The 25000-nt window shown below is 49.9% G+C and overlaps 2 protein-coding genes across 2 annotated transcripts in view; both read left to right on the top strand.

The window, feature by feature from the left end:
• LOC123766907 (adenylate cyclase type 8) overlaps nt 1-25000 on the top strand; it is a gene marked incomplete in the record, with an annotated part of 567973 nt that overhangs the window by 30379 nt on the left and 512594 nt on the right.
• Nucleotides 11381-15243, top strand: LOC138353839 (ice-structuring glycoprotein-like). The gene is made up of 3 exons (XM_069307260.1): nt 11381-11888; nt 12038-12756; nt 14950-15243. Exons 1-3 carry the CDS (start codon nt 11381-11383, stop codon nt 15241-15243), a joined length of 1521 nt encoding a protein of 506 aa, XP_069163361.1.

The following is a 25000-nucleotide window of genomic DNA, read 5'->3' on the forward strand; positions in this document are numbered from 1 at the left end:
TTAAACCTCACTTCGTTGGAAGACAGAAGAGTTAGGGGGGACATGATCACCACATTCAAGATCCTCAAGGGAATCGACAGGGTTGATAAAGACAGTCTATGTAACACAAGGGGCACACGCACTAGGGGACACAGGTGGAAACTGAGTGCCCAAATGAGCCACAGAGATATTAGAAAGAACTTTTTTAGTGTCAGAGTGGTTGACAAATGGAATGCATTAGGAAGTAATGTGGTGGAGGCTGACTCCATACACAGTTTCAAGTGTAGACGTGATAGAGCCCAATAGGCTCAGGAACCTGTACACCTGTTGATTGACAGTTGAGAGGCGGGACCAAAGAGCCAGAGCTCAACCCCCGCAAGCACAACTAGGTGAGTACACAGATAATGGGTGATAATATACACACCCTTGGGTGTGGCGAGTTAAGAAAGAGATACAGAGAGAGAGAGATTGATCTATTGGGTGATTAACGGTGATGTCTGCTCTGTAATCTGGTTGATAATGATGTCAGGCATTCGCGGACATCAATAGCTGGGCCCATCGTTTGATGTCTCGTGTCCATTGTTGAGTCCATCGCTTTGATCGAATAGCAGTTCCCAGAGAGACTCGCATGGGGAGCACGCACTCATTGTAATGGTATTGCTTTTGTTACAAACCCGGTTCAGGGCTCTCAGTTGTTGCAGAGAGTTGGTTCAATACCTGCAACTGATTCCCACCGAGTCCACTCACGGGGCTGCTGGGGGGTCGTCTATGGATATTATTTTGTCTATGGATATTTTAGACAACTGAATTTCGACACTTTGCTGAAACATCATTGTAAATTGGATAAATAAATTTTAAATGAATTTGTGTTTGTGATTGCAAAGTAATATATATATATATATATATATATATATATATATATATATATATATATATATATATATATATATATATATATATATATATATATATATATATGTATTGAGTGAATACTTTAGAGGTAGCGAGAGAATATTTATATAGACTTGGGAATATGTGTGTGTAAATCACAGTGTACCGTGTACAGTGTAGAGTATATAGTGTACCATGCCTGTGTACCATGCCTGTGTACCGTGCCTGTGTACCATGCCTGTGTACCATGCCTGTGTACCATGCCTGTGTACCGTGCCTGTGTACCATGCCTGTGTACCGTGCCTGTGTACCGTGCAAACTGTGTACCATGCAAACTGTGTACCATGCCTGTGTACCGTGCCTGTGTACCGTGCCTGTGTACCATGCCTGTGTACCGTGCCTGTGTACCATGCCTGTGTACCATGCCTGTGTACCGTGCCTGTGTACCATGCCTGTGTACCGTGCCTGTGTACCATACCTGTGTACCGTGCCTGTGTACCATGCCTGTGTACCATGCCTGTGTACCATGCCTGTGTACCGTGCCTGTGTACCGTGCCTGTGTACCGTGCCTGTGTACCGTGCCTGTGTACCATGCCTGTGTACCATGCCTGTGTACCGTGCCTGTGTACCATGCCTGTGTACCATGCCTGTGTACCGTGCCTGTGTACCATGCCTGTGTACCGTGCCTGTGTACCATGCCTGTGTACCATGCCTGTGTACCGTGCCTGTGTACCGTGCCTGTGTACCATGCCTGTGTACCGTGCCTGTGTACCATGCCTGTGTACCGTGCCTGTGTACCGTGCCTGTGTACCATGCCTGTGTACCATGCCTGTGTACCGTGCCTGTGTACCATGCCTGTGTACCGTGCCTGTGTACCGTGCCTGTGTACCGTGCCTGTGTACCATGCCTGTGTACCATGCCTGTGTACCGTGCCTGTGTACCATGCCTGTGTACCGTGCCTGTGTACCATGCCTGTGTACCATGCCTGTGTACCGTGCCTGTGTACCGTGCCTGTGTACCATGCCTGTGTACCGTGCCTGTGTACCATGCCTGTGTACCGTGCCTGTGTACCGTGCCTGTGTACCATGCCTGTGTACCATGCCTGTGTACCGTGCCTGTGTACCATGCCTGTGTACCATGCCTGTGTACCGTGCCTGTGTACCGTGCCTGTGTACCATGCCTGTGTACCGTGCCTGTGTACCGTGCCTGTGTACCATGCCTGTGTACCATGCCTGTGTACCATGCCTGTGTACCATGCCTGTGTACCATGCCTGTGTACCGTGCCTGTGTACCGTGCCTGTGTACCATGCCTGTGTACCATGCCTGTGTACCATGCCTGTGTACCGTGCCTGTGTACCGTGCCTGTGTACCGTGCCTGTGTACCGTGCCTGTGTACCATGCCTGTGTACCGTGCCTGTGTACCGTGCCTGTGTACCGTGCCTGTGTACCATGCCTGTGTACCGTGCCAACTGTGTACCAATGAAACAGGCAAATAAAATGTTAAACTTTATCTGTAGATATTTTGAGGTTAAATACGTGAAGGTCGTCCATACTGTATAATACAAGAATACAAGGCATTATACAATAATTAGAAGCATAATACAATTGGCTAGAAATACCCCTCCCAGTGTACATGGGGGACCAGGTACCCATAAGTACCCATCAAGTATACATGGGGAAGCCATTTAATAAAAGCTTCCCTTCACAATCACTCCTACCTTCGTGGTTTTCATTAACAAATGGTTTACATCAATGACCTGTGGCTCTCTGTATATGCCGCTGGTATACCATTTAGTATACCTATGTATAATTTTTGCATACCACTTGTATACATATGCATACCTTCAGGCGCAAGGAGGTGAGAAAGTTGATCTTGACTCTCAAGATGTGACGTATGAATCACAGCTCAGTGGAGTCACTTAGAAAACAGAGACTGTAGGAATTAATTACATTCAAAGTGTTTATCTAGATTCCTCTCAGATCGCTAAGATTCCTTTCTGCAAGAAGTGGCGGACCAACCGGGCTGTAGTGGATATGTGTGCCTGCAGGCCGCTCCAAGCAACAGCCTGTTGGACCAAGCTCTCACAATTCTGGGGAGTAGAAGATCTCCCAGAACCCCAATCGGACTCAGTACAAGCACTCACTCACACCAACTCATTCACTTTCAGTTCCCAGCTGAGTCCTCTCATCCACAACAGACTGCCCAATCAACTCCGACAGTGTTGTTATGTGGAACTCTTTCATAAATACTCCTCTGGTCCGCCATTTCTTGAAATTGGATTACCTACGTTATGGTGGATAGCTGTTCCTTACGGGGTGGATAAAGGAGTGAATTACCTCTAGATACCGCCCGGGTACTCACGGGAAGATTTAATGTCCAAATGGTTTGGCAGTTAGCTATGCTGAGTGCTTTGGTATTGTGAGCATCCTGGCATGGTTTAGCATTGCATATTTCATGACCTGGGTTCGAGCCTTTGAGAGGGTCGTGGTGTGAATACACCACGTGTGTGAATACACACACGTAATGAGAGGACTCAGCTGGGAACTGAAAGTGAATGAGTTGGTGTGAGTGCTTGTACTGAGTACGAGCGGTGAGTAAGTGTGCTTTGAGAGTACGAATGGTGAGGAAATAGTCTTACGTTAAGAAGCAAATAAGTCTAGACACGGAAATCACAATTAAGTTCAGTAGAACTTCGGTTTCAACTCTTTTGACCATGTCGTAGCTCAGTCGATTAAGGCAGTGTCTGGGATGCTCTCGGACGCAGGTTCGAATCCTCGTCACGGCCCTTGTGGATTTGTTCAAGCAAGTCTAGCGTGAAGTTGTAACCTCTTGTGAACTGTTTTTTATGTTCCGGTTATGCTGCTCGGTTGGGTTGCTGAGAACTTCATGTAAACATATCGTAAATTTCTTCTATCCGATCACCAAGGAACACAGCGTCCGCCCTTCTGATGTTGACCAGACCGCACACTAGAAGGTGAAGGGACGACGACGTTTCGGTCCGTCCTGGACCATTCTCAAGTCGATTCAATGCAATTCTGATGTAATGCACTGCCAAATTCTTGTCGTTGTTTCAGCCCTGAACGATTGCTTTGTTGGCAGAGTTCTCTGACATTTCCCCCGAAAATGTCCGTATAGTCATTGGAGCCTTGAACCCCCCTCCCCCCCCCCCCCCCCACAACCACACACACCACACACATAGGTCCGCTGCTGTCATTGTGCCGGGAGGTTATCTTGAGATGATTTCGGGGCTTTTTAGTGTCCCCGCGGCCCGGTCCTCGACCAGGCCTCCACCCCCAGGAAGCAGCCCGTGACAGCTGACTAACACCCAGGTACCTATTTTACTGCTAGGTAACAGGGGCATAGGGTGAAAGAAACTCTGCCCATTGTTTCTCGCCGGCGCCCGGGATCGAACCCGGGACCACAGGATCACAAGTCCAGCGTGCTGTCCGCTCATTGTGCCGGGAGTGGTTGGTCTGTGGGAATAAAATAATATCTTGCGTTGAGTTGCATTTTCTCATTGACTCATCACCTTAGTGTGACTACTCTCTGGGTTTCATTGACTCATCACCTTAGTGTGACTACTCTCTGGGTCTCATTGACTCATCACCTTAGTGTGACTACTCTCTGGGTCTCATTGACTCATCACCTTAGTGTGACTACTCTCTGGGTCTCATTGACTCATCACCTTAGTGTGACTACTCTCTGGGTCTCATTGACTCATCACCTTAGTGTGACTACTCTCTGGGTCTCATTGACTCATCACCTTAGTGTGACTACTCTCTGGGTTTAGTAGTGTTGCGAATTACTTCAAGCCATTTTAAGATAGTTCCAATAATAGTGAATTTGATTAAGGCTTTTTAAGGCTGCCTCTTTTGTGGTCCCGGGATCGAAGCAACGATGGGCTGAATGAAATATATATATATATATATATATATATATATATATATATATATATGTATATATATATATATATATATATATATATATATATGACAAAGTAAAAGATTCGACGGGCCAAGGTGCTTGTGCTAGTCTCCTAGCAATCACACACAGATAAGATGATACCCTTGGAGGGAGGGCGCTGGGAGTCGGCAGGCTTATAGTGCCCAACTAATGACCTGCAGAACCTGACCTCTGAGGAGGACCTGGGTTACCTCCTGGAGGCGGTAACGATATGCAGGAGACACTCCCCCCCTCTCTCTCTCTCTCTCTCTCTCCCCAGGCCTGGCTCGCCTGAAGTTAGTCAGGCGCTGAGTGTGTTCACTACATGACTAACTACAGGTGAACCAGCCACAGTGTCGAGGGCAGGGATCAGGTGGTTACTGAACCACCACCACCTTCTACATGGTGGTGGTTCAGGTGTGTACACACACACCTGACCCCGAGGGTCAGGTGTGTGTGTACTCACCTAGATATTTCTACATATCCCCCGAGGGTCAGGTGTGTGTGTGTACTCACCTAGATATGCTTTACCTCCTGAATCCTGGCTTTTAGTTATGATCTATTGTAATGACTGCCGATACCCCTTGTTGCATATCTCAACTACTCCTTGAAACTATCTTTGGAGTTAGCAAATGAATTTATTTATTTATTTATTTATATACAAGAAGGTACATTGGGTTTGTGAGAATACATAGCATAGTACAGTATTTACTCTCTTGTAAAGCCACTAGTACGCGCAGCGTTTCGGGCAGGTCCTTAATCTAACAGATAATTTTAAGTAGGTAAATTCTGTCAGACTTAATAAAATGATAACAAATACATTGCAAGAAAAAAATTAGATGAGAGAGATTAGTAAGTATATTAAAGCACATTGGTATATTAAAGCTCTGATTGATTACATTGACAGCTTGATTGGTAATTTAAACAAGATTAATAGACACCATACAGCAGATTGACAGCACATATAAGAAGAGCAATGATCACAATGGTAAAGATGTTCAGATTGGGAACATAAAGGTTGGGAGATTGGGTAGCAATAGATACAGTGCAATTTTAAAGCAAAAGGTAAAAAACTATGAAGATGAAATTAGGTACTTTTTAGTATTGTTTCTGAATGACGCAAAAGTTGGACAGCTTTTCTATTCAATAGGGAGTGAGTTCCATAGACTGGGTCCCTTTATTTGCATAGAGTGTTTACACAGATTAAGTTTGACTCTGGGGATATCAAAGAGATATTTATTTCTGGTGTGGTGATAATGGGTCCTATTACATCAGTCCAGGGAGAGTTTCAGACAAGGATTTACATTTAAGAACAATGTTTTGTAAATGTAGTTGACACAAGAGAATTTGTGGAGTGAGATTATGTTTAGCATGTTTAGGGAGTTAAACAAGGGAGCTGAGTGTTGTCTGAAAGCAGAATTTGTTATTATTCTGATAGCAGACTTTTGCTGGGTGATGATGGACTTGAGGTGGTTTGCAGTGGTTGAACCCCATGCACAGATACCATAATTAAGATAGTGATAGATTAGTGCAAAATATAGAGAGATGAGAGCAGAGTTAGGTACATAATATCTGATTTTGGAGAGTATACCAACTGTTTTAGAGACTTTCTTAGTTATGTGTTGTATGTGGGTGCTGAAGTTGAGTCTCTTGTCTAGGAATAGGCCGAGAAACTTTCCATCATTTTTATTGCTAATGTTTACATTGTCTATCTGAAGCTGAATTGCATTTGTAGATTTGCTTCCAAATAAGATGTAGTAGGTCTTTTCTATGTTAAGTGTTAGTTTGTTGGTTGACATCCATAAGTGGACTTTTTTTTAGTTCATTATTAACAACATTATTTGGTATATGTGGGTTGGGGTTAGAGTAGATGAGGGTAGTATCATCAGCAAACAAAATAGGTTTCAGAATGTTAGAGACATTAAAAAAAGTGAGTCGACTATATCTTCTTTCAACTTATTTAACTCGCTTATTTTTATCTTACACCGTAGAAGTGTTTTGTTGCTTCCCTGTAGCTCCTGGGCCCCAGCTCTCCCCCCTCCGTGGTCACTCCTCCTGCTCATCTTCACACAGACGTGGCTTAGTGTCGTGTTACACTGGCACGGCATATGGCCTCTCTGGCCGGCTGGTTGGGGTTCGCATCACCCATTTCTCATCAAGGAAAATGGCTTTGTCTCCCGCTATGACTATTAAACTATATCTCACCTGACTACAGACATGTGAGATAAATATATACCACACATTACTTTGTTCCGACTCCTTAACTTGAAAGTTTTCACCATAATTGCTGTCCAATCAACGCTGGATACACCCAAGTTGAGTATCAGTTTCCTGAGAGTTTGGACCGTAGCCGGTCGGCCGAGCGGACAGCACACTGGACTTGTGATCCTGTGGTCCCGGGTTCGATCCCGGGCGCCGGCGAGAAACAATGGGCAGAGTTTCTTTCACCCTATGCCCCTGTTACCTAGCAGTAAAATAGGTACCTGGGTGTTAGTCAGCTGTCACGGGCTGCTTCCTGGGGGTGGAGGCCTGGTCGAGGACCGGGCCGCGGGGACACTAAAGCCCCGAAATCATCTCAAGATAACCTCAAGATAAACCGTGGTTATTCATGCAGAATCTCCTTGTAATTCATGCCTCTCAGCTCTGGCACTAGTCTAGTGCTCACCTCAACTTTTATTAATTTTGTATTTTTATTTTATAAGGACTCCATGCCGTGTGCGTGTGTGCCCGCGCGCGCGCTGCTAAATTGCTGTGACGTGTGGATAATATTCGTCACGCGGTCGGTCAGGTTAAGCACCGTCAGGCCTGGCCAGTAAGTGTATAGGTAACACATGGACCGAGCATCTCTCTTGGTCAGTGGAAAATCGACATGATCATCAAATGTTTTGTACCAGTAGGGTGGAGTGTACCGGGCAGTATACCGGAGTGTACCGGAGTGTACCAGGCAGTATACCGGAGTCTACCGGAGTGTACCGGGCAGTGTACACGTCACAGCGCACCCGTACCTGTCTTTCAAGACGATAATGATATACATAATAAAGGGGCCAGATTCGTGAAGCAGTTAGGCAAGCACTTAGGAACCTGTTCATCTTTTCACAATCTTTGGCGGCTTTGTTTACAATTATTAAACAGTTAATGAGCTCCGAAGCACCAGGAGGCTGTTTATAACAATAACAACAGTTGATTGGCAAGTTTTCATGCTTGTAAACTGTTTAATAAATGTAACCAAAGCCGCCAAAGATTGAGGAAAGATGGACACGTTCGTAAGTGCTTGCGTAACTGCTTCGTGAATCTGGCCCAAGATCTTGTATTGTTCTCTACTGGGCCAGGTGGTGGGCTAGGTGGTGGTGGGCCAGGTGGTGGGCCAGGTGGTGGTGGGCCAGGTAGTGGTGGGCCAGGTGGTGGTGGGCCAGGTGGTGGTGGGCCAGGTGGTGGTGGGCTAGGTGGTGGTGGGCCAGGTGGTGGGCCAGGTGGTGGTGGGCCAGGTAGTGGTGGGCCAGGTGGTGGTGGGCCAGGTGGTGGGTCAGGTGGTGGTGGGCCAGGTGGTGGTGGGCAAAGGTGGTGGTGGGCCAGATGGTGGTGGGCCAGGTGGTGGTGGGCCAGGTGGTGGTGGGCCAGCTGGGCCAGTGTCTACTGAGGGACGGTGCCTAGAGTCTACCGCTCACAGTACACATATAGACTACACTATACCCACTACTACCGGAGTTTACTTGTATACAGCTGACGACGGTGTACACAGCTGGTGAGTGTACAGCTTTGGTCAGTCGTAGTTCTCAAGATGTTCTCAAAATGTTCTCAAGATGTTCTCAAGATGTTCTCAAAATGTTCTCAAGATGTTCTCAAAATGTTCTCAAGATGTTCTCAAAATGTTCTCAAAATGTTCTCAAGATGTTCTCAAAATGTTCTCAAGATGTTCTCAAAATGTTCTCAAGATGTCCTCAAAATGTTCTCAAGATGTTCTCAAAATGTTCTCAAGATGTTCTCAAGATGTCCTCAAGATGTTATCAAGATGTTCTCAATAATATCCAGCGGTTTGGCTAACCATATATACGTGTTATTTAATGTAAGATTCATAATATACGAACGGACGCAGGAAGCCGTGAATCCCGAGGCAGCATTCACCAAGCCTTCACGTGTCCAAATATACGAAACCTATGCATCTTTTCCTCAATCATGGCGGCTGTGTTTACGTCTCCTGAAGATCAGTTTACGAGGTCGTAAGTGCTACGAGGAGGCGTTTATATCGGTAATAACCTCGAGGTCGCTAACCACCTCGTAAAGTGATTAATAAATGCAGAATTATTCGGCATCGTCGAGGAACGATGGACAGGAAATTATTGCCCAATAGGCTCCGCTTTTAAATTCCGTGAACAGTTTCGTGAAGATTACGAAATTGATGCATAGTTCTTGTGGTTGTAACTGTGCACTGTGTTAGACAATGTTCCAGTGGTCTGTTGTGGCTGTAACTGTGCACTGTGTTAGATAATGTTCCAGTGGTCTGTTGTGGTTGTAACTGTGCACTGTGTTAGACAATGTTCCAGTGGTCTGTTGTGGCTGTAACTGTGCACTGTGTTAGATAATGTTCCAGTGGTCTGTTGTGGTTGTAACTGTGCACTGTGTTAGATAATGTTCCAGTGGTCTGTTGTGGTTGTAACTGTGCACTGTGTTAGATAATGTTTCAGTGGTCTGTTGTGGTTGTAACTGTGCACTGTGTTAGATAATGTTCCAGTGGTCTGTTGTGGCTGTAACTGTGCACTGTGTTAGATAATGTTTCAGTGGTCTGTTGTGGTTGTAACTGTGCACTGTGTTAGATAATGTTCCAGTGGTCTGTTGTGGTTGTAACTGTGCACTGTGTTAGACAATGTTCCAGTAGTCTGTTGTGGTTGTAACTGTGTACTGTGTTAGATAATGTTCCAGTGGTCTGTTGTGGCTGTAACTGTGCACTGTGTTAGATAATGTTCCAGTGGTCTGTTGTGGTTGTAACTGTGCACTGTGTTAGATAATGTTCCAGTGGTCTGTTGTGGCTGTAACTGTGCACTGTGTTAGACAATGTTCCAGTGGTCTGTTGTGGTTGTAACTGTGCACTGTGTTAGACAATGTTCCAGTGGTCTGTCGGGCATTTCTCCACTGTGAAATATGGAGAAATTTCCTCATTACCTCTCATCTTCAGGAACCTGTAGGCCTATTTCCCATGCACGACAACGATTCTAAATCTAAATCTAAATTATACAATACATAATTACTATGATTTTCTGATGTTTTGATTTTATCTTATATAAATAACATAAAAATTTGAGTAAACTGAATTATAAATGTACAACCATCTCTGAATTAAATTTTTGATATGACTTGTTGAAATTCTTGACGTGGTTTCATGACGCTGTTGGTGTTGGCATTGTGCATGGATGTACGGGATTTTCCCTACCTCTTTCTCTCTGATATTTCCTCAGTCTGACGTTTTTAACCCTTTTTCCCCCCTGCCTGGAACTGCTACATCCTTGACTCTCCCTCTCTCTGGTCTTCCCAGATACATTCCTTCTCGGAACATGTGTCACCTCCTTCCTCCCTACTGCGCCAATAACTGTAGTTCCTCTGGAAACGTGAGGTTCGCCCTCATACACACGGGGGACCGCGGTTCGAGTCTGCTAGATCCCAGGAGAATGAAATGGGTAGATCCTCTGGCTTCTTACCCCTCTGACCTTTACCTGTAGAGGTCAGGTAAACTTGGAGGTCTACCTGGGCGTGACTTGACGCTTGTTGTGAATCAGGTGCAGAGTAATGAGGATTGGGTACAGGTATGGACCTTAGGAATGATATGTGTAAATGATTAGGATACAAGATAGACAGGATTGGGTACAGGTATGGACCTCAGGAATGATATGTGAATGATTAGGATACAAGATAGACAGGATTGGGTACAGATATGGACCCTAAGAATGATGTGTGAATAATTAGGATACAAGATAGACAGGATTGGGTACAGGTATGGACCTTAGGAATGATATGTGTATGATTAGGATACAAGATAGATAGGATTGGGTACAGATATCGACCCTTGGAATGATGTGTGAATGATTAGGATACAATATAGACAAGATTGGGTACAGATATGGACCTTAGGAATGATATGTGTATGATTAGGATACAAGATGGACAGGATTGGGTACAGATATGGACCCTAAGAATGATATGTATGATTAAGATACAGTATATTTCACGTCATAAAGTTAGCGGAGGCAATTACTCAAGCAGGTGTACCCATTGACCACTCCATAAGTGTGTACTTACGCTCGCTGTTCCTGTTGCCTAAACGGTTCCGTGCGCGTTCCAGTGTGGACAACTGCCCGTGGCCGTATACTGACTTTCACCAGCGGCATTGAAGCCTCCTCGAGGTCTGCTATTAATGGCGTCTCCAGTGGCAACCAAGTTCCTTGATTCTGTCTCTGTGAGATTCCTGATTGCGGGAATAAATCGTTACAGTTCCTCGCGGAATTCTTTCTAGCTACAGTCACTGTAACCACAGGTGATTATACAGGCACGGCAACCACAGCACGTGTTTATACAGGCATGGCAACCACAGCACGTGTTTATACAGGCATGGCAACCACTGCACGTGTTTATACAGGCATGGCAACCACAGCACGTGTTTATACAGGCACGGCAACCACTGCACGTGTTTATACAGGCATGGCAACCACAGCACGTGTTTATACAGGCACGGCTACCACTGCACGTGTTTATACAGGCATGGCAACCACAGCACGTGTTTATACAGGCACGGCAACCACAGCACGTGTTTATACAGGCACGGCAACCACAGCACGTGTTTATACAGGCACGGCAACCACAGCACGTGTTTATACAGGCATGGCAACCACAGCACGTGTTTATACAGGCACGGCAACCACAGCACGTGTTTATACAGGCACGGCTACCACTGATCGTGTTTATACAGGCATGGCAACCACAGCACGTGTTTATACAGGCACGGCTACCACTGCACGTGTTTATACAGGCATGGCAACCACAGCACGTGTTTATACAGGCATGGCAACCACAGCACGTGTTTATACAGGCATGGCAACCACAGCACGTGTTTATACAGGCACGGCTACCACAGCACGTGTTTATACAGGCACGGCTACCACTGCACGTGTTTATACAGGCACGGCTACCACAGCACGTGTTTATACGGCACGGCAACCACAGCACGTGTTTATACAGGCACGGCTACCACAGCACGTGTTTATACAGGCACGGCAACCACAGCACGTGTTTATACAGGCACGGCTACCACAGCACGTGTTTATACAGGCACGGCAACCACAGCACGTGTTTATACAGGCACGGCTACCACTGCACGTGTTTATACAGGCACGGCTACCACTGCACGTGTTTATACAGGCACGGCTACCACAGTACGTGTTTATACAGGCACGGCAACCACAGCACGTGTTTATACAGGCACGGCTACCACAGCACGTGTTTATACAGGCACGGCAACCACAGCACGTGTTTATACAGGCACGGCTACCACAGCACGTGTTTATACAGGCACGGCAACCACAGCACGTGTTTATACAGGCACGGCAACCACAGCACGTGTTTATACAGGCACGGCTACCACAGCACGTGTTTATACAGGCACGGCTACCACTGCACGTGTTTATACAGGCACGGCTACCACAGCACGTGTTTATATAGGCACGGCTACCACTGCACGTGTTTATACAGGCATGGCAACCACAGCACGTGTTTATACAGGCATGGCAACCACAGCACGTGTTTATACAGGCATGGCAACCACAGCACGTGTTTATACAGGCACGGCTACCACAGCACGTGTTTATACAGGCACGGCTACCACTGCACGTGTTTATACAGGCACGGCTACCACAGCACGTGTTTATACGGCACGGCAACCACAGCACGTGTTTATACAGGCACGGCTACCACAGCACGTGTTTATACAGGCACGGCAACCACAGCACGTGTTTATACAGGCACGGCTACCACAGCACGTGTTTATACAGGCACGGCAACCACAGCACGTGTTTATACAGGCACGGCTACCACTGCACGTGTTTATACAGGCACGGCTACCACTGCACGTGTTTATACAGGCACGGCTACCACAGTACGTGTTTATACAGGCACGGCAACCACAGCACGTGTTTATACAGGCACGGCTACCACAGCACGTGTTTATACAGGCACGGCAACCACAGCACGTGTTTATACAGGCACGGCTACCACAGCACGTGTTTATACAGGCACGGCAACCACAGCACGTGTTTATACAGGCACGGCAACCACAGCACGTGTTTATACAGGCACGGCTACCACTGCACGTGTTTATACAGGCACGGCAACCACAGCACGTGTTTATACAGGCACGGCAACCACAGCACGTGTTTATACAGGCACGGCTACCACAGCACGTGTTTATACATTCACGGCAACCACAGCACGTGTTTATACAGGCACGGCTACCACTGCACGTGTTTATACAGGCACGGCAACCACAGCACGTGTTTATACAGGCACGGCAACCACTGCACGTGTTTATACAGGCACGGCTACCACAAGCACGTGTTTATACAGGCACGGCAACCACAGCACGTGTTTATACAGGCATGGCAACCACTGCACGTGTTTATACAGGCATGGCAACCACAGCACGTGTTTATACAGGCACGGGAACCACTGCACGTGTTTATACAGGCACGGGAACCACTGCACGTGTTTATACAGACATGGCAACCACTGCACGTGTTTATACAGACATGGCAACCACTGCACGTGTTTATACAGGTGTAACGGGGGGTGGGGGAAATAGCTCTATCTTGTCCATTATTCCACCCCCCAGTTAACTAACGAGGCCGGGGGAAACAGCTCTCTCTAGTCCGTTATCCCGTCCCCAGTTAGCTAACTATTCTAAAGCACTCCCAGAGTTCCTAAGCCAACCTCTCTCGTTCAACACCTTGTAACCTAGGTATTTGACTACCTAGGTGCTAAGACTACAAGGCGTCGTAACTGGATCAGTTACCCGAAACTCTAGAGAGAACTCTAGAATACAGAATCATTGCCACAAACGTATAAGAGGAAACGAAAGGAAAGAAATGAATAGTGAAGTAATTAGTGAGGGTTTGGGGTAAGAGGTAGGGAGGTGGGAGGAGCGAGGAGGGTCATTAGTTGAAAGTGAGAGTTTAGAGATGGGTGGAGGGAGAGGTGTAGATAGGTAGAAGTAGAAGAGTAGATAGAAGTAGAAGAGTAGATAGTAGAAGACGAAATGCTGCCACCATCCATTCATGATCATTACATACAAGACAAGGAATGGAACTTGCCTGTATCACAAAATTCACCAAAGATGTTATCATGAGTTCATTATTAGTATGTTCCCTCTGTACCATGTATCAACTCCAAACATGTACTCGTTAATATCATGAAACCAGTAACCACAGAGGCTTTCTCACCTCAACTCAATCTCTAGGGAACAAAGTTAAACACAATTTAAATAATAAATTCATAATTATATTTCACATGAAGTATCATAATTTAGCAATTCAATTAAAATGTTCCAGTTTAATATGCAAAGTGAGTCATCATCCAAGAATTCGAGAACCCTACAACTTGACTGCCCCTGATCATCACACAACATATGTAAACACGACCAAGTCACCTAAATGTTCACTCACCGAGGACTGAGTCTAAGTTGAATAGAGAGGGGGGGGGGGTCTGCAATTTTCAGGCAGCGTCACCCCCCGTCTGGTGACGGCCTATCTCGACGGCTGGCCTCTGCTCTGCTCCGCTGGCCGGTCTCCTATTGCTTTTTGTTCGATAGTTCTCCGAGTATTTATTGGGGAACCTAGTAGCTAACTCCGCCCACAAGTAGATAGCCTCCGGCACTACCAAGCCACTCCTTAAACGTCGGCATGTTTGAAGGCTACCCGGCTCCAATTATACGCTTAGCGGAAGCAAGGTGAAATTATCATGATCTGACCTCAGGTCACTTGGGGTCATTAACGGTTAGAGGTGTGAGATCTCAGGCAGACAACTGGCGCCTCTCAGATCCTTGTCTGTGACTCGTGTACTCTATATATATTTTAAATAAACTAACCCAAACACTTTTACAGTGTTACACAGGCATGGCAACCACTGCACGTGTTTATACAGGCATGGCAACCACAGCACGTGTTTATACAGGCATGGCAACCACAGCACGTGTTTATACAGGCACGGCAACCACAGCACGTGTTTATACAGGCACGGCTACCACAGCACGTGTTTATACAGGCACGGCAACCACAGCACGTGTTTATACAGGCACGGCTACCACTGCACGTGTGCTTGTCGTGCGACCAGTCATATTTATAAGTGTAGGAGAACATTCGTGCTCAGGCCTTCAGAATCTCCTCAATTTTCCCTAAGGTTGCTTTTGCTCTGTTTATTTTATTCTTGACGTGAATTGTCGTCCCTTGTTCTATTGATCCTGAGTCTCAGTTGTTGATAATGGGGGTCTGGGTTCCTCTTTGCGATGTGTAGTATCTGGAACTTTCGTTTGTACATGTTTGCCATTGCTTTTTTAATGGTATTTATGAATTCAGTTGCTGGCTTGGTCTTGTTGGCTAGTAGGGGCTTTGATGATCCTGAGGCCAGATTCACGAAGCAGTTACGCAAGCACTTATGAATCTGTACATCTTTTGTCAATCTTTGGCGGCTTTGTTTACAATTATTAAACAGTTAATGAGCTCCGAAGCACCAGGAGGCTGTTTACAACAATAACAACAGTTGATTGAGAAGTTTTCATGCTTGTAAACTGTTTAATAAATGTAAACAAAGCCGTCAAAGATTGAGGAAAGATGTACACGTTCGTAAGTACTAGCGTAACTGCTTCGTGAATCTGTCCCTTGGTTGGCATCTTGAGTGACATCTTCAGCGTATGTGATGTATTTCCCCGTGTTGGGGTTGGGGTAGGTCAGATGTATGTATGTTGAATAGCGTGGGAGAAAGACAGATTCCTTGTGGTACTCCACTTTTCAATTCAATTGTGACACTCAGGTAGTTATACCAATACGGAGCCAAGATGATCTGTTGTCTATGAAGCTGTATAGTGTCGCATTAAATCTCTATGGAAGCCGTAGCTCCGATATATTGTATTTTAGGCCTGTGTGTGTGTCAGGACTTTGTCGAAGGCCGACCGGCAAGGGAGCCGGTCGGCCGAGTGGACAGCACGCTGGACTTGTGATCCTGTGGTCCCGGGTTCGATCCCGGGCGCCGGCGAGAAACAATGGGCAGAGTTTCTTTCACCCTATGCCCCTGTTACCTAGCAGTACAATAGGTACCTGGGTGTTAGTCAGCTGTCACTGGCTGCTGCCTGGGGTGGAGGCCTGGTCGAGGACCGGGCCGTGGGGACACTAAAGCCCCGAAATCATCTCAAGATAACCTCAAGATAAGGCTTTCAGCTACCCATTCCTCTCTCCCTCCTATACCCGCTCGCTACCCGCACCTAACTTGCATCCCACACCCGGCCCGTAGTACTCGCATTCCTCTCTCCCTCCTATACCCGCTCGCTACCCGCACGCAACTTGCATCCCACACCCGGCCCGTAGTACCCGCATTCCTCTCTCCCTCCTATACCCGCTCGCTACCCGCACCTAACTTGCATCCCACACCCGGCCCGTAGTACCCGCATTCCTCTCTCCCTCCTATACCCGCTCACTACCTGCACGCAACTTGCATCCCACACCCGGCCCGTAGTACCCGCACGCAACTTGCATCCCACACCCGGCCCGTAGTACCCGCATTCCTCTCTCCCTCCTATACCCGCTCGCTACCCGCACGCAACTTGCATCCCACACCCGGCCCGTAGTACCCGCACGCAACTTGCATCCCACACCCGGCCCGTAGTACCCGCACGCTGCTCCACGCGTGCCGGGCTTCAGGCGTTCACTATCAATTGCAGAGTCAACAATGCACTCTGGTTAATGGCTGCCGTGATGGCCCTAACAAAATAAACGCAGACAAAAGTATACCTCATAAAACTGCATTTTTTGCGGCTGCCAATTTTAGGATGATCTTAGATGGGTTTTGTGAGAGTATGGGGGGGGGGGGGGGCTTTATGTATAGTGCTCATCCAAGACTATTTAGACTATAGATATAGACTACAGGACTATACTGAGAGGTATACCAAGCTTTTGGATGGGTATACGTGAGAGTTTGCTATAGTTCTGAACTGTAGTTACGATTAAAGTATAATTACTGGTTTGACTGTGAGGTTTTGTGGAGGTCTTAATAACCCTCTAGAGGTCTAGGGGCCTTAATAACCCTCCAGAGGTTTAGGGGCCTTAATAACCCTCCAGAGGTTTAGGGGCCTTAATAACCCTCTAGAGGTTTAGGGGCCTTAATAACCCTCCAGAGGTTTAGGGGCCTTAATAACCCTCCAGAGGTCTAGGGGCCTTAATAACCCTCCAGAGGTCTAGGGGCCTTAATAACTCTCCAGAGGTTTAGGGGCCTTAATAACCCTCCAGAGGTTTAGGGGCCTTAATAACCCTCCAGAGGTCTAGGGGCCTTAATAACCCTCTAGAGGTCTAGGGGCCTTAATAACCCTCCAGAGGTTTAGGGGCCTTAATAACCCTCTAGAGGTTTAGGGGCCTTAATAACCTTCTAGAGGTTTAGGGGCCTTAATAACCCTCCAGAGGTTTAGGGGCCTTAATAACCCTCCAGAGGTTTAGAGACCTTAATAACCCTCTAGAGGTATACATGCCATAAGCCCAACACCTATAAAAGTTACTGATATGTATATATATTTTCCTAATAATGCAGCTCTAGCTATTAGGTACGACATGGATAGTACTGAAGATCAGTCGTAATTAAAGCAAGACATGCATTAATAAACTGTCTTATGCTCCTACATGTTCACGGATGCCTAGCAGAGAGAGATCCTGAATAGCAGTATATCATTTAAATATTTGTTGCTATGTGATATGAATTGATTGGTGATGATACCGACTTGAAGTAGCGAGGATTGTACCAAATCTCACTCTCGCTCACGGTAAACTTTGCAGGGTGACGGGTGGGTGAATGGAGACTGTCGTAGAGGGGGCCGTAGTCGGCCCCCGTGTCTCCTTTAAAGGAAGAGCGACCCCTATGCCCCCCCTTCGTGAAGTTGGTGGAGATTATCTCAGTCGCCAGGAATAGGTGAAGGCCACAGGATACCTTGAGGTGCTTCCGGGGCTTAGCGTCCCCGCGGCCCGGTCGTCGACCAGGCCTCCTGGTTGCTGGACTGGTCAACCAGGCTGTTGGACGCGGCTGCTCGCAGCCTGACGTATGAGTCACAGCCTGGTTGATCAGGTATCCTTTGGAGATATCCTTCTCCAGGATGGAGAAGGCGATGACAGGGTTCACCTCAGATATTAAATATGTGGAAGTTAGATAACATTTATCCAGGTTACTCGTTCAAGGCACGCGGGAGCCTCCAAGCTTGCCAAGACCCAACTTACAATAGCACGTTGTTATGCCACCACAGGAGGTGGGCACGGGCATGAATAACCCGTAGGAGGTAGCTGTTTAGAGTGAATGTGAACTGACCTATTGGTGTTGTTTTAGATTCAGTTACTTAGAACAAAAGTTCCAAAGTAGCACGGGCTATGGTGAGCCCGTAGTGGAGTTACCTGCCACAGGAGAGGGGCAAGTAGCACGGGCTATGGTGAGCCCGTAGTGGACTTACCTGCCACAGGAGCGGGGTTGTAACTCGTCTCCGAACTGACCTATTATTACTACTATTATATACCTCCCTCAAGGTTTCCGCGAGGTGGTTCCGGGGATCAGCGTCCCCGCGGCCCGGTCTCTGACCAGGCCTCCTGGTTGGTGGTCTGGTCCAGCAGGCTGTTAGACGCCGCGGTCTGTTTACTGCCATCCAGCCCGAGTGGTTTCCTGAGGAGTTCATTGTATAATTCCATGACATTACTTTTGTCTTCGTCCTGAAGGTTCCAGAATTTTGCAAGTATGACTTATGTATAAGTCTTACGTATAAGTAGTATATGAGTATATGACTTATGTATATATGAGCATACAGGTCACATACTCCAGTATGACATCACGTGACACATACCCCCAGTATGATATAATATGCCACATAGTATGATCATTCCTGTGAATCATGTGGCACAGATCTATCACTGGATATTACGAACCCCATAGATCGTATGGGCCAATAGGCCTTCTGCAGTTGCCTTTGTTCTTATGTTCTTACGATCATCTTGCATCTTCCTTTGTGAGGTGGCGTGATCTCCGCTATTGTAAGTATATCTGGGATGACTCAGTATCCAGGCTCCGTCTCTAAAAGATCTTTCAAGAGCCTGTGAGAGTGGTGTTTCGCATTTCTTGGTGAATATAGAGTTCCAGGAGTCTGGGCCTCCTGTCTATGGCTGCTTCAAAGCTCTGTGGCGTAGTGCTATGTCCAGGTGCTCTGTGGGTAGAACTGTGTATAGCTTTAGCGTATTCTGTGAGTATACTCGTGCTAAGTGGCTAGGCTACGAGTGGCTACGACTGGTCCTACGAGTGGCTACGAGTGGGCCTCGTAGCCTGGTGGATAGCGCGCAGGACTCGTAATTCTGTGGCGCGGGTTCGATTCCCGCACGAGGCAGAAACAAATGGGCAAAGTTTCTTTCACCCTGAATGCCCCTGTTACCTAGCAGTAAATAGGTACCTGGGAGTTAGTCAGCTGTCACGGGCTGCTTCCTGGGGTGGAGGCCTGGTCGAGGACCGGGCCGCGGGGACACTAAAAAGCCCCGAAATCATCTCAAGATAACCTCAAGATAACCTAAGGATGGGACAGCAGCTGCTGACGGCTGAAGACTAAAGCTTTTTCGCCCTAGCCAGACACAAAGGCTGGGTCTTAGAGCAAACGATTCATAAACTCATAAATTACATTCTCTACTTTACTCTTTCCACCTGTTCGGCTTTTACCCTCTTTCCCTCCCTCTCTCTTTATTTCCTCTCCGTCTTTTCCCCTCTTCATTATTCCATTCTCTCTTTCCGGAATCTCTTATCTCCCCCTTCGTCTCTGTCCTCTGTTTGTTTGGTCAGGGAGACTCGACTCATGGCTTTGGGAATACGGCAAACACGAAGCTATTCTCGTCCGCCCTGATGCCTCTGCCCACCCTGCCCACCATCACCCACCCTGCCCACCATCACCCCCACCCTGCCCACCATCACCCCCACCCTGCCCACCATCACCCCCACCCTGCCCACCATCACCCACCCTGCCCACAATCACCCACCCTGCCCACAATCACCCACCCTGCCCACCATTACCCCCACCCTGCCCACCATCACCCACACCCTGCCCACCACCACCCACCCTGCCCACCATCACCCACCCTGCCCACCATCACCCCCACCCTGCCCACCATCACCCCCACCCTGCCCACCATCACCCCCACCCTGCCCACCACCACCCACCCTGCCCACCATCACCCACACTGCCCACCATCACCCACCCTGCCCACAATCACCCACCCTGCCCACCATCACCCACCCTGCCCACCATCACCCCCACCCTGCCCACCATCACCCCCACCCTGCCCACCATCACCCACCCTGCCCACCATCACCCACCCTGCCCACCATCGCCCCCACCCTGCCCACTATCGCCCCCACCCTGCCCACCATCACCCCCACCCTGCCCACCATCACCCCCACCCCCACCCTGCCCACCATCACCCCCACCCTGCCCACCATCACCCCCACCCTGCCCACCATCACCCACCCTGCCCACCATCACCCACCCTGCTCACCATCACCCCCACCCTGCCCACCATCACCCCCACCCTGCCCACCATCACCCACCCTGCCCACCATCACCCCCACCCTGCCCACCATCACCCACCCTGCCCACCATCACCCCCACACTGCCCACCATCACCCCCACCCTGCCCACCATCACCCCCACCCTGCCCACCATCGCCCCCACCATGCCCACCATCACCCCCACCCTGCCCACCATCGCCCCCACCCTGCCCACCATCACCCCCACCCTGCCCACCATCACCCACCCTGCCCACCATCACCCACCCTGCCCACCATCACCCACCCTGCCCACCATCACCCCCACCCTGCCCACCATCACCCCCACCCTGCCCACCATCACCCACCCTGCCCACCATCACCCCCACCCTGCCCACCATCACCCACCCTGCCCACCATCACCCACCCTGCCCACCATCACCCACCCTGCCCACCATCACCCACCCTGCCCACCATCACCCACCCTGCCCACCATCACCCCCACCCTGCCCACCATCACCCCACCCTGCCCACCATCACCCACCCTGCCCACCATCACCCCCACCCTGCCTACCATCACCCACCCTGCCCACCATCACCCACCCTGCCCACCATCACCCTGCCCACCATCACCCACCCTGCCCACCATCACCCACCCTGCCCACCATCACCCCCACCCTGCCCACCATCACCCCACCCTGCCCACCATCACCCACCCTGCCCACCATCACCCCCACCCTGCCCACCATCACCCCCACCCTGCCCACAATCACCCACCCTGCCCACCATCACCCCCACCCTGCCCACAATCACCCACCCTGCCCACCATCACCCCCACCCTGCCCACCATCACCCACCCTGCCCACCATCACCCACCCTGCCCACCATCACCCCCACCCTGCCCACCATCACCCACCCTGCCCACCATCACCCCCACTCTGCCCACCATCACCCCACCCTGCCCACCATCACCCCCACTCTGCCCACCATCACCCCACCCTGCCCACCATCACCCACCCTGCCCACCATCACCCCACCCTGCCCACCATCACCCACCCTGCCCACCAGCACTCACCCTGCCCACCATCACCCACCCTGCCCACCATCACCCCCACCCTGCCCACTATCACCCCCACCTTGACCACCATCACCCACCCTGCCCACCATCACCCACCCTGCCCACCAGCACCCACCCTGCCCACCATCACCCACCCTGCCCACCATCACCCACCCTGCCCACCATCACCCACCCTGCCCACCATCACCCCCACCTTGACCACCATCACCCACCCTGCCCACCATCACCCACTCTGCCCACCATCACCCACCCTGCCCGCCATCACCCACCCTGCCCGCCACCACCCACCCTGCCCGCCACCACCCACCCTGCCCACCATCACCCACCCTGCCCACCACCACCAACCCTGCCCACCATCACCCACCCTGCCCACCATCACCCACCCTGCCCACCATCACCCACTCTGCCCACTATCACCCACCCTGCCCACCATCACCCACCCTGCCCACCATCACCCACCCTGCCCGCCACCACCCACCCTGCCCACCATCACCCACCCTGCCCACCACCACCAACCCTGCCCACCATCACCCCACCCTGCCCACCATCACCCCCACCCTGCCCACCATCACCCCCACCCTGCCCACCATCACCCCCACCCTGCCCACCATCACCCCCACCCTGCCCACCATCACCCCCACCCTGCCCACCATCACCCCCACCCTGCCCCCCATCACCCCCACCCTGCCCACCATCACCCCCACCCTGCCCACCATCACCCCCACCCTGCCCCCCATCACCCCCACCCTGCCCACCATCACCCCCACCCTGCCCACCATCACCCCCACCCTGCCCACCATCACCCCCACCCTGCCCACCATCACCCCCACCCTGCCCACCATCACCCCCACCCTGCCCACCATCACCCCCACCCTGCCCACCATTACCCCCACCATGCCCACCATTACCCCCACCCTGCCCACCATCACCCCCACCCTGCCCACCATCACACCCACCCTGCCCACCATCACCCCCACCCTGCCCACCATCACCCCCACCCTGCCCACCATCACCCCCACCCTGCCCACCATCACCCCCACCCTGCCCACCATCACCCCCACCCTGCCCACCATCACCCACCCTGCCCACCATCACCCCACCCTGCCCACCATCACCCCACCCTGCCCACCATCACCCACCCTGCCCACCATCACCCCACCCTGCCCACCATCACCCACCCTGCCCCATCACCCCACCCTGCCCACCATCACACCCACCGTGCCCACCATCACCCACCCTGCCCACCATCACCCCCACCCTGCGAGGCGGGGAGGAGGTGGGTAACGGAGACCTTGCGAGGCGGGGAGGAGGTGAGTAGCGGGCCCCTGCGAGGCGGGGAGGAGGTGAGTAGCGGGCCCCTGCGAGGCGGGGAGGAGGTGAGTAGCGGGCCCCTGCGAGGCGGGGAGGTGAGTAACGGGGCCTCTGCGAGGCGGGGAGGTGAGTAACGGGGCCCTGCGAGGCGGGGAGGTGAGTAACGGGGCCCTGCGAGGCGGGGAGGTGAGTAACGGGGCCCAGCGAGGCGGGAAGGTGAGTAACGGACCCCTGCGAGGCGGGGAGGCGAGTAACGGGCCCCTGCGAGGCGGGGCTGTGAGTAACGGAGCCCCTGCGAGGCGGGGAATGGAGTAACGGACCCTGCGAGGCGGGGAGGTGAGTAACGGGCCCCTGCGAGCCTGGCTGACCACCTCCGCGCCATTAACATTACCACGGCCCCTTCAACCATTAAAGGTTAACTGACCAGACTGCTGCCTTATATTACAGTTAAGCCAGCCAGGTGGCCGGTGGTGGCTACACACTCTCCAACAATGTGTAAAATGCCTCATTTCACCTCTTCCACTTGCTTCTCATCTTCCTCACGTACGACATCTATGCTTCTCATTCTGTTGGCCAGCGACACCATCTTCCTTATAGCCCTGTAGTTGTTCCAGTTGAATCGTTTCAATTGTCTTGAAGTTTTCCTTAACCACATCACACACACACACACCTCCTTGTCTTTTTCTGTAAGCTCGAAATTTTATCTTTTAACCTGGACATGTAGCTTTTTTTTTTTTTTACTGCAGCGCTACTCCTGGTTATAATTTGTTTAGTTTTGTTTTTACTAGCACTCTTATGTTTGGTTATAATTTTTGTTAGTTTTGTCTTCACTAGTGCTGTTACGTCTATTTATAATCTCCTGTGTTCCCCTCAAATCTGTTTCCTCGTTGGCGTCCATCTGAGTGAGGAGAGTCTGGTGAAGGGTGGGGCCGGAACTGGGTAAGGATGGGGCAGCTTGGAGAAGGGCCAGGCTGGCTGGTAGGACTGTTCATTGTGGTAGTGAAATGGGATAGTATTGAGTAAGGATGGCGGGAAGGTGGGATGGGATGGGATGGGATGAAGGGAAGACTGTGCTGAGTCATATGTCATTGGGTTAATTATCTCCAAGTATGGTCATAGTTATTGTCTGTTTCCACTTCCTTGTCTTCAGTTCCTCTGGGGTGTGTACTTGCCTAATTGTGCTTGCTGGGGTTGAGCTTTTGCTCTTTAGTCCCGCCTCTCAACCGTCAATCCACTCTGATGTTCAGATTCCTGAGCCTACTGGGCTCTACCATATCTACATTTGAAACTGTGTATGGAGTCAGCCTCCACCACATCACTGCCAAATTTCCATTTCTTAACTATTCTGACACTGAAAATGTTCTTTCTGACGTTATATATTTCTGTACTCAGTTTCTGTCTGTGTCCCCTTGTGCGTGTACCACCCGTGTTAAGTAATCTGTCTTTATCTACCCTATTAATTCCCCCCTGAGAATCTTGTATGTGGTGATCATGTTCTTCCTAATTATTCTGTCTTCCACCGGCATGAGGTTTAGTTCCCATATGTGGTATACAAGGTTCTGAATAATTCCTTACACACGTTTCAAAAGACAGTTCTTATGTTGGCCAACCTAGCATATACCGCTGATGAGATCCTCTTGATGTGGGCTTCAGGGGGACAAGTCAGGCTTGATAGCAACTCCCAGGTCTTTCTGACTCCCTGAGGTATACTGAACCTCAAACCCCATCAGTATCCTGAGTATACTGAACCTCAGACCCCATCAGTATCCTCAGTTCAAGAGAGCTTCCAGAAGTTGGTAATTCTCTTCGGCTTGAAGATGATTTGGTTCTGAGATGAATCAGTTTGATGAGTGTCATTCACTCTGCCCTTGATCAGTGGCTTCACATCCGGGAAGGTTTATCATCTTGGCAAATTCTTGATGTCATTCTGAGGAGAGTTACTGGAGCTGGCAGTCCAGCTTGGCGTCTAAGCTGGGTTCTTCACCTCCTGCCCCACACACACCTGTTTT

Source organism: Procambarus clarkii, chromosome 60, assembly GCF_040958095.1.
Source record: "Procambarus clarkii isolate CNS0578487 chromosome 60, FALCON_Pclarkii_2.0, whole genome shotgun sequence".
Classification (NCBI taxonomy): Eukaryota; Metazoa; Arthropoda; class Malacostraca; order Decapoda; family Cambaridae; genus Procambarus; species Procambarus clarkii.

What these genes read in the sequence shown, in the direction of transcription:
- LOC138353839 (XM_069307260.1), top strand. Translation starts at nt 11,381, where the DNA reads ATGGCAACCACAGCACGTGTTTATACAGGCATGGCAACCACTGCACGT. An exon ending in CACAGCACGTGTTTATACAG is followed by an intron (nt 11,889 to 12,037) that starts GCATGGCAACCA and finishes GTGTTTATACAG; the next exon opens with GCACGGCTACCACAGCACGT. An exon ending in CACAGCACGTGTTTATACAG is followed by an intron (nt 12,757 to 14,949) that starts GCACGGCTACCA and finishes ACACTTTTACAG; the next exon opens with TGTTACACAGGCATGGCAAC.